General features: G+C 33.2%; 1 protein-coding gene across 1 annotated transcript in view; it reads left to right on the top strand.

The window, feature by feature from the left end:
• The window catches only part of LRP1B (LDL receptor related protein 1B), a 1,771,065-nt gene that overhangs the window by 1,505,548 nt on the left and 255,946 nt on the right, over window positions 1–9,571 (top strand). The window contains exon 56 of the mRNA XM_004375116.1: window positions 5,253–5,452. Coding sequence (XP_004375173.1) covers window positions 5,253–5,452 — 200 coding nt within the window. The remainder of the gene's footprint in view (window positions 1–5,252; window positions 5,453–9,571) is intronic.

Below are 9,571 nucleotides of genomic sequence, written 5' to 3'. Positions count from 1 at the left end.
TTATAACTTAAGCCAAAAAAAAAAATTGTCCCCGAGTCGATTCTGACTCATAGCGAACTTATAGGACAGAGTAGAACTGCCCCATAGGGTTTCCAAGAAGCGGCTGGTGAATTCTAACTAGCGACATTTTGATTAGCAGCCAGGATATTAACCACTACGCCACTAGGGACCCATAACTTACACAGTGTGCATTATTTGGGGCTGAGATTTTTCGTATGTGATCTTGGGTAGCCATTGCATATTATCTGGGTGAAATTTAGTGAAGTTTCACTAAATTTTTCATTTTTCAGTTTTAATTACTTACAGCAAGTTTTGTACATAGATGATTTTTAAGGGGTTGCATTTCTTTAAGGAGCTCTGGTGGTGCAGTTGTTAAGCGCTGGGCTGCTAACCAAAAGGTCAGCGGTTCAAACCCACCAGCCGCTCCGCAGGAGAAAGGTGTGGCAATCTGCTTTCGTAAAGATTACAGCCTTGGAAGACTTATGGGGAAGTTCTACTCTGTCCTGTAGGGTCACTATGAGTTGGAATCGACTCGACAGCACATAGCCACAACAACATTTCAGAAGTTAAAATTGTCACTATGTCTAGTGTAGGCTTAATGAGAAACACCAAAAAATTATATATAAACAGTAATGGTGCTTAAGTATGGGAAATAAAATTGTATTTAACCATCCAAAATTAGCTACACATAGAGAGAGAGTCACAATAAATTCTGTTTATGAAGGCTTATATTTACCTCAGCACAGTTAAATTACACATTTCCTTAAATCAGGGAATATTTTCATAATAATCTTCTTTCTGTGAAATACTTAAATAGAAAAATAATGTAATAACATACATAAAATCCAGGTAAATCATGTAATAATATACATAAAACCAATATGTAACAGATATTACTTACCAAAAATATATATTAATGTACATATTCCATATCTAGTTCAGATAAAATAATAATAACTAGCATTCACTGAACATTTGCTATGAGCTTGTAAAAGTTTTACGTTTATTCCACACATTGACTCGTCCAATTCTTACAGTGAACCTATGAGGGAAACTATTATTCCTTTTGAACATATGAGTAAATCCAGGCTCACTGAGGGTACTTGAATTGCCCAGGTTCACATAGCTAGTAATGGATGACCCTGGAATGTGAACCCAAATCATCTGTTTCTGATACAAGTAGATATAACACCTGTGTTTTATTGCCTTTGAGTAATCAATAAAACCTGTGTTTTGTTGACTACATGAGGGCATTCAACTATGTGGATTATAGCAAATTATGGATACTATTGCAAAGAATGAGAGTTCCAGAACACTTAATTATGCTCATGCAGGACCTGTACATGAAACAAGAAGCAGTCATTCAAACAGAACAAGGAATTCTGCATGGTTCAGAATGTGAAAAATTGTGCGTCAGGGTTGTATCCATTCACCTTATTTAATCAATCTGTATGCTTAACAAATAACCTGAGAAACTAGACTATATGAAGAAGAACATGACATCAGAATTGGAGACTCATTGACAACCTATAGATGATACAACCTTGCTTGTCAACAATGAAAATGACTTGAAGGACTTACTGATAAGGGTTAAAGATTACAGTCTTCAGTATGGATTACAGGTGAATATGAATAAATCGAAAATCTTCACAACTGGACTCATAAACAACATCATGATAAATGAAGAAGAAATTGAAGTTGTCAATGATCTTATTCTACTTGGATCAACAATCAGTGTCTATGGAGCAGTGATCAAGAAATCAAACAATGTATTACATTGGGCAAACCTGCGGCAAAAGATCATCTCTTTAAAGTTTAAAAAGCAAAGATGTCTCACTTTGATGAATATGGTGCACCTGGTCCAAGCCATAGTCTTTTCAATTGTCTCATATGCATGAGAAAGCTGAACAATGAAAAAGGAAGACAGAATTAATGCATTCAAATTGTGGTGTTGGCAAAGAATATTTACTATTCCATGGACTTCCAAAAGAATGAACAAATCAACCTTAGACGAAATAAAACCAAACGCTTAGGAGCAAGGATGGTGAGATTGGACTCGCTTACTTTGGACACATCATCAGGAAAGACCATTTTCTAAAAAAGGACATCATGTTTAGTAGAGGGTCAGTGAAAATGAGTGAAACCGTCAGTGAGATGGATTGACACATAGCCACAACGATGGACTCAAACATACCAATGATCATGAAGATGGCAAAGGACTGGGCAACATTTTGTTCTGTTACATACAGGGTCATTATGTATAAGGTTGTCATGAGTCAGAATTGACTCAGCAGTGCTAACAATGCAATCTGTTTCTAAGGCTTGTTTGCTTAAGATTCCACATAGTTTTACTTAGAAAAAAATAAGCTAGTCTACAAATCTAGAGACCTACATCTTTGTTTCAACTGGGTCCTTAATCATCATAATGGATTTGGGCAAAAGGTATAATTTTTTTTGGTCTCAGTTTATCAGTAAAATGAACGCCTCAGGATACATCATCTTCAAGAAATGTTAAAAAATTAAAATTTTCAATTTAGTTATATTTTGTCCTAAAATCTGAACGAGATAAAAGGTTATTGTCTGAAAATCATATATGTTAACCTCTGTACTCCCAGTAATTAGCAATATCTGGCATATAATAGGGCATCAGAGAATCAGTATATAAAATATATTTCTCTTCCTACCTCAGAATAGCTTCAGTGCTTATCAAAAATGCTCCACCACTAATTTATTGAGTCAGGTTCTGTGATTATGAGGCCTGAAAACCTACATCATTACTGCTTTGTGTTGTTCCATATGTGTTGTTTCATTACACATGTGATAAAGAAAAAAATCCTGTAGACCACAATGGGCTAAACCCATTTTCCCAAAGTGTTCCCTGATGCAGTAGTCCTGTAAACTGCTTTGTTGTTGTGTGCTGTTGAGTCCATTCTGACTCATAGAGACCCTATAGGACAGAGTAGAATTGCTCCATAAGGTTTCCTATGCTGAAATCTTTACAAGAGCAGATCACCAGGTCTTTTCTCCTGAGAAGCTGCTGTTAGGTTTGAACCATCAACTTTCAGTTAGTGAAAGCCAACAGCTTAACCACTGAGCCACCAGGGCTCCTTGTGAATTGCTGTAGGAAAGTAAAATGCTGTCACACAAAACTATGTGTTAAAAAAATAGATACTATAGCTGACATAATCATATCACATTTATTAGAAAAAATTGATGTCACTTTTCTCAAAATTCAGCGATCAGTAAAGCTAGGGGCATGTTTTGACTTATTTCTATAGGATAAATTATCTTTCATTTTTCTTCTTTCTGATCCATTTTCTTCCTTTTTTATCTATATTACTATTATCTTTAGAATAGGCAGAAAGGTGTTCATCCATAAATGTACTAGAAAGAAATAGATTGTGTGTTTTTCCAAAAGATGTACTGTACTACCAAATGTCTGCTTTTCAAAAAAAAAAATACTAGTTCAAGGTTTAAAGAAATAGAACACCTAGTCAGTTTTTGAAGGGCTTGATATATATTACTACTGATGATTTTGGATTTTTCAAACTATGTTCAAGCATTGGATAGCAATTCTGGTATTGCCGTATGTGAGGTTGGTTAACTGTGACATTGTAAGATTAAAGTATGCTCTAGGTTTTGACTCTCAGAGCCCTCTTTGGATCTCTGCTCAAAACATTCTTCATTTTGCTTAATTCTTATCAGAGATATATTTCTCCATTTAAATACCATGATTAATTAGGACTTTTAATGATATTTCTGTTAGCAAAGAATGTTTTTATTATCTTTATAATCCATCACCCCCTGCCCTTTTCCACACGCAAAAATGATAGTCAATACAAACACGTAAATGAATTTCTTGCAATGAATATTTATGTTAGCCCTATATTTGGTAAGTGGCTTTTACTGAAAACCCTTATCTTCACTCTAGACTGTAGTTAAAATACCTGAGCATGATTATTTCATTCAGAATTTATAAGAAAAACATTTCTTTAAAGAATATTTTAAATTTTACTTGAATATACCAGTTTTTAAGCCACACAGAATTATTTTCATACCATGTTCTTCTGATTATACATCTTCCAAATTTTAAGAATTAATTACTAAGAATCCTTTCCTTAGCAAAAAGGAAGGATGAGGTCTAGGAAAACAAATTTTCAATTTTAGAGTTGGAATGTGAAATAACATTAAAGATTTTCTAACACAAATCTTGCGGGAGAAAGATGTGTCAATCTGTTTCCATAAAGATTACAGTCTTGGAAACCTTATGGGGCAGTTCTACTCTGTCCTATAAGGTCAGTATGAGTGGGAATCGACTCTATGGCAATGGGTTTAACCCAAATATTAAATTATATTGATAAGAAAATGAATCCAGGAAAATAAAGTGACCTCTACTACTTGAGAAAAAAAAACAAGTAGTTTAAGTTAAATGAAGATAAATGTCTATACAATCTCTTTCACTTATACTTTATTTGTATTTCATGAAGTGCAATATTTATATTTAATTCAAACAAATTAATTTTAATATCAATAATTCTTTCTTCATTTTACTGTTTTTCCCCTCACTGCCTGAAATGTTCTACTCTCGAACATTCAATAAAATAATTTAAAACAATGTTCTCCAATAGAACTATTTGTGATGATGGAAATGTGTTATATCTGCCTTGTCAAACATGATAGCCACGTGTGACTATCTGAACACTTGAAATGTAGTTAGTTTAACTAAGAAACAATTCTGTTTATTAAGTTTTATTTGATGTGAAATAATTTAAATTTAAATAGTCATAATTAGCTGGTACTACCATATTGAACAATGCATGTTTAAACAATGGAATGTACTCCTTCATAATTAATTTTGAATACTTCATAGGTAACAAAAAGAAAGCAATATATATGTTGATAGTTTTATTGCTCCAACATTATAGATGCTCTTTTAAGGTTTACATCTTTTAGTTCGGGGAATCTATAATTTGGTAAGACTTTTAGAAATATTTTATTATATTGTGTATATATTTATGGGTTTATACACTAGAAGGAAATACGTTTAAAATTATGTGGATATTCTAAATTATACTGCAGGTTTAATTAAAAATCTTAGAAATGTTTGCACTGAAATAAGCTTCTTTGCAGAGACAATTCAGAAAGTTTTCAATAATTAATTTTGGAATAGCTGAGCAAATGATTGAAATATTGCCTGATGTGTTACTCTTTGAATGCCTGTAAGTAAAACAGTTATTGATTTTCTTTCCTAGGTATTTGTACTGGATTGACTGTTGTGAGTTTCCTCACATTGGCCGTGTTGGAATGGATGGAACCAATCAAAGTGTTGTCATAGAAACCAAGATTTCTAGACCTATGGCACTTACAATAGATTATGTCAACCATAGACTCTACTGGGCTGATGAAAATCACATTGAATTCAGCAACATGGATGGTTCTCATAGACACAAAGGTTGGTCCAGTAGCACAAGTGATTCAGTATTTTATCAGTGCATAAAATAATCATTTTTAAAAAATACTTACATATATGTATATTTTATATACTTTCACAAAACACATTTCTTAATTTTAAGTTACATTATTGGACTCCTTTATAACAATACTGGTAAATTAGAATTAGATATATTTATTCAGAAATAATATAATTCATGCATAAAAATAATTTTGACACTGTCAATGTTTTCTTTAATTGTACTTTTCTATACAGTTTTTATTTGTAATAAGTGATGGTTTTATAAGTTAACATATACATGTATCCTAACTGATTGAAATAGAAGGATATTTGTTTTTAATGATGAGGTTGTTATTGCAATCTGGTAGAATTTGTTTGAGTTTTCTAGAAACAGTTTAAAAGTATAGATTTTTACAGAGAGTAGATCAATATTATTTAAAAGTCGTTAATTATACTATGTACTTGATTAAATATATTGCTATCTAATCAACAATAGCAACAAAAGTTAATGTGAAAACAGCTTTCAAAGCAGAGTTACTTCCCAAAAATAATTTGAATGTGAATGAATATAAAATTCTATAGATACTTTATTGTCCTATATGGATAACTCTCAGTAGTTTAAAAAACTGTAAGTGAAGTCCAAAACAAATGAAAGAAGAAATTGGATATTGGGGGAGGTAACACTAGAATTAGGGATGAAAGAAGGCTTACTGGGGGCAGGGAGCATAGAATGAGGGAATTAACAAGAGTAACAGAGAAGGTTGTAATAGAAAAGAAAAGGGGCAGAGAGAAGATGGCATGGATATAACAAAAATCACAAATGATTCAGATGAACCCTCAAGTTATTTTAGATGCATGTTTCCTTGTAAGGATTAGATTTTTTTTCCCTTAGAAGAAGAAAATGAATTTTTACTCATCTTTGGTGACCTAATGTCACCTTTGTTATCAGATGTTTTCGTGTTCAAATATCTCTAAAACTACAAGTTTCACAGGGAGATCCCAAATAAAGCCAACATGTTAGTGTGGCTTAGTTTACCAGATTGCATTATGCCCTGGCAATAAGATTAGAACAAAACCCCTGAAGAAGAGGCGGTAAGGAGGGATGGTTTTTGGTGTCACGTGGTGCCCTGCAAATGTATGTTGGTATAGAGTCCTGAGAAAGATATTTGGACAGCCGCTAGGCAGCGTGAAGCTACCAACTTAAAGAAATAGGAGGTAAAGTCACTGACGTCACACTATTTCATAATTTTACCTAAGTGCCTCTTGATCTATGTTTAAATAAGTACATCATCCTAACTATAGATGCTGACAGGAAGCTTTTGCGAGGATAGGAACAACTGAGGTATGAGAAGTGTAGCTGGCTGAGTCACTTGTTTAGGTGTTGACATCCCAATTATGGAGATAAACTCATCAGGATGCAGTTTGAGTTAAGAATTATTTAAAGATCACCTTAGGATTTTAATGACAGCAAAAGTAATGTTGACAAATCAAAATCACACTTAGCATTCAGCAGTTATATCTCTCCCAAAGAATAATGAAATGTTCTACAACATTTTTGGATGATATACAGGCAGCCCCTGGGTTACAAACAAGATCCTTTCCTAAGCATATCTTTAAGTCGAATTTGTAGGAAAGTCGCAAGAGGTACATACAGTTCTTATTTAGTATCAGTCAAATCTTTGCCTTAGTATATTGTATATATTTCACCTTTCTATGCGTATAAAACACTTAAACACCTCCAAATCGTTTGGTGTTTTCGTGAGTGTCACAAAGTAGTGCATGTGTTCATTATTATGAACCATTGTATTTAACTCAAATTTTTAATGTCATAGGCTTTATGGCTGTCCGTTCTTGTGTAAGAGTTTTTCTTAAGTCGGATGTTTGTAACCTGGGAACTGCCTGTAATTGAAAGTTTTATTGTGGCAATTAGTATTTTCCACCAGGTAACCATGAACTTGTCCATTTTTAGCATCTATATAAAGTGCTAGGTTGTTATGAATGTATTATTTTGTGGTAAAATTTCACTGTAAGATAAAAATTAAACAATTTTTGGTTTAAGAAGTGGATATTAAAAATATAATACCAATTACTTGCTTATTTTTCATTTGAGCCTTTGGTGTTTGAATAACAAAACTTGTAGTTAAACAATGTTAGATCGAATAGAAACTATTGACTCCATCAACTACTTATTGTTACAAAAGTTATGTCAGACAGGTGGGTGACTAATGCTTAGAAAGATTTAATACAAAATTAAATACACACAAAGAAAGTGTCTTTCAATCATTATACTGATGACTTTGGGTAGAGGGACATAGTAAATTCATTAATAAGAAAAATATTTGGCTGAAAGATACACTAGTATACTAGTATGATGTTATTAAAATGTTTAAATTTGATGTTGAAAATACCTTGTGGCTCAAGTGAGTAGAAAAGGAAAGTAAAAGAGTTGCTGCTTTCAGGAGTATTTTCTCCTGAAAGTTTCTCAGAAAGACGAATGCAAAATTCATTAAGTGCCTTATGAGGCATCTGCCAATAGCTGAATGCTAGCCAATAATTACCTGGTAGTTACTAATGAGCTACTAATTGTAGTCAGTCTGTATTATGCCAACTCCATAGTCAATGAAAGAAAGAACCATTCATTTTCCAAGTTTTTAGAGGGGAATTGAATCATTCTACTCATTGCATTTGCCCCATAAAGACAGAGAATGCTGTGGTATCCTAGCCACATATTTTTTATATCAATAATAACTTTTGTATTAGTTTGATCTAGCCTTTTTTTTTTTCTACCAGCCAGACAAGTGGTATTGTTATCATTTATTTTGCTTATTGAAACTGAGGCCAAAGCTCGTCAAAAGAATGGGGCATGCCAGTTATGACAAAGTAACTAGAGAATATGAAGGGCATATGGGAAATACCAGAATAACGGCTCTTTTTCATAATTCAAAACATTACCATGGAGAGAAGTTAACCCAAACACTAGAAATTTACAGTTTAAAAAGTTATTTTTGTGTTTCGCAAGCATATTCTCCTTTAAACTTCATAATAATTCTATAAATGAAACATTATTCTTACTTTTTCAGCCTAAGAATTTATGAGGGGTCTGAATCCTGTACCTTAAACAATAGATCAGACTACCTCCAAGGTACATGTGATTTGCAATTAAGAATTTGCATCTCTCTTTCTCTGCTACCTTTCCTACACCATGTCCAAACACCACACTGCAAAATTAAAAATTAAATAAATAATAATAACCTCAATTTGCTAGTTTTAGGAGCAGTTAGATTCAATCTTAGCCACATAAACCTCTTCCTAATAGCTATGTATACCATTCTACTGGGTTTTACTACAGAAATAATATAATAATATGACATAATATAATAATTAATACTATAACAGAATTTATGTATGCAACCAGATGAAAGGGTCAGATAATTTATTTAAAATTGCATCTCCATTGATTCTGTTTTTTTAATTTCTCCAGTTTTTTCCCTTTTACCTCCGCCAATTCATTCATTCATTCAATCAACAAGCATGTACCAACCCCTCACTCTGTGCCATGCAGTATAGTAGGCCCTTGAGTTATAAAGATGAGTAAGACACATTCTGTCTTCAAAACACAATGTACAGTGAGGTTAGAGGTATACGCAAAATAATGTGAAAATATAGACAGGAGTAGTGAGACCTTTACTGAAGAGAGAGGATCTTTGAACAGTCTGATTTAGTAGAAACTTTCCATATGGAAAAAATGCAGGAAGGATTCTTCATAAGGAGGGAACAGCATGTGCAAAGTTATAATCGAGTCTCGAAACAGCATGGGAGCCTACAGAATTTGGCTGTGGCTGGAAGTTATATAAGAGGCAGGTAATGACAGTAGATGAACCAGGGCAAGTTGAGACCAGATTGTGACAGGGTTTGTATGCTAAGTAATTTGGAATTTATCCTGTAGTTCATAAAGAGCCACTGATGGTGTTTAGTTGAGAGAATGTTATTATTAGATTTAACTACAGCATGGAAAATGGAAGACCCTGGAAGGGCAAGCAATTTGGGCACTGTTAATATATTTTAGGAGAAAATGTTTGAAGTGATTATAGCTATGGCAATGGGAATAAGGGTTAGATT

The sequence above is a fragment of the Trichechus manatus genome, unplaced genomic scaffold, assembly GCF_000243295.1.
Source record: "Trichechus manatus latirostris isolate Lorelei unplaced genomic scaffold, TriManLat1.0 scaffold00033, whole genome shotgun sequence".
NCBI lineage: Eukaryota > Metazoa > Chordata > Mammalia > Sirenia > Trichechidae > Trichechus > Trichechus manatus.
Note: the sequence above shows the minus strand (reverse complement) of the source record. Positions and strands in the feature narration are given on the sequence as shown.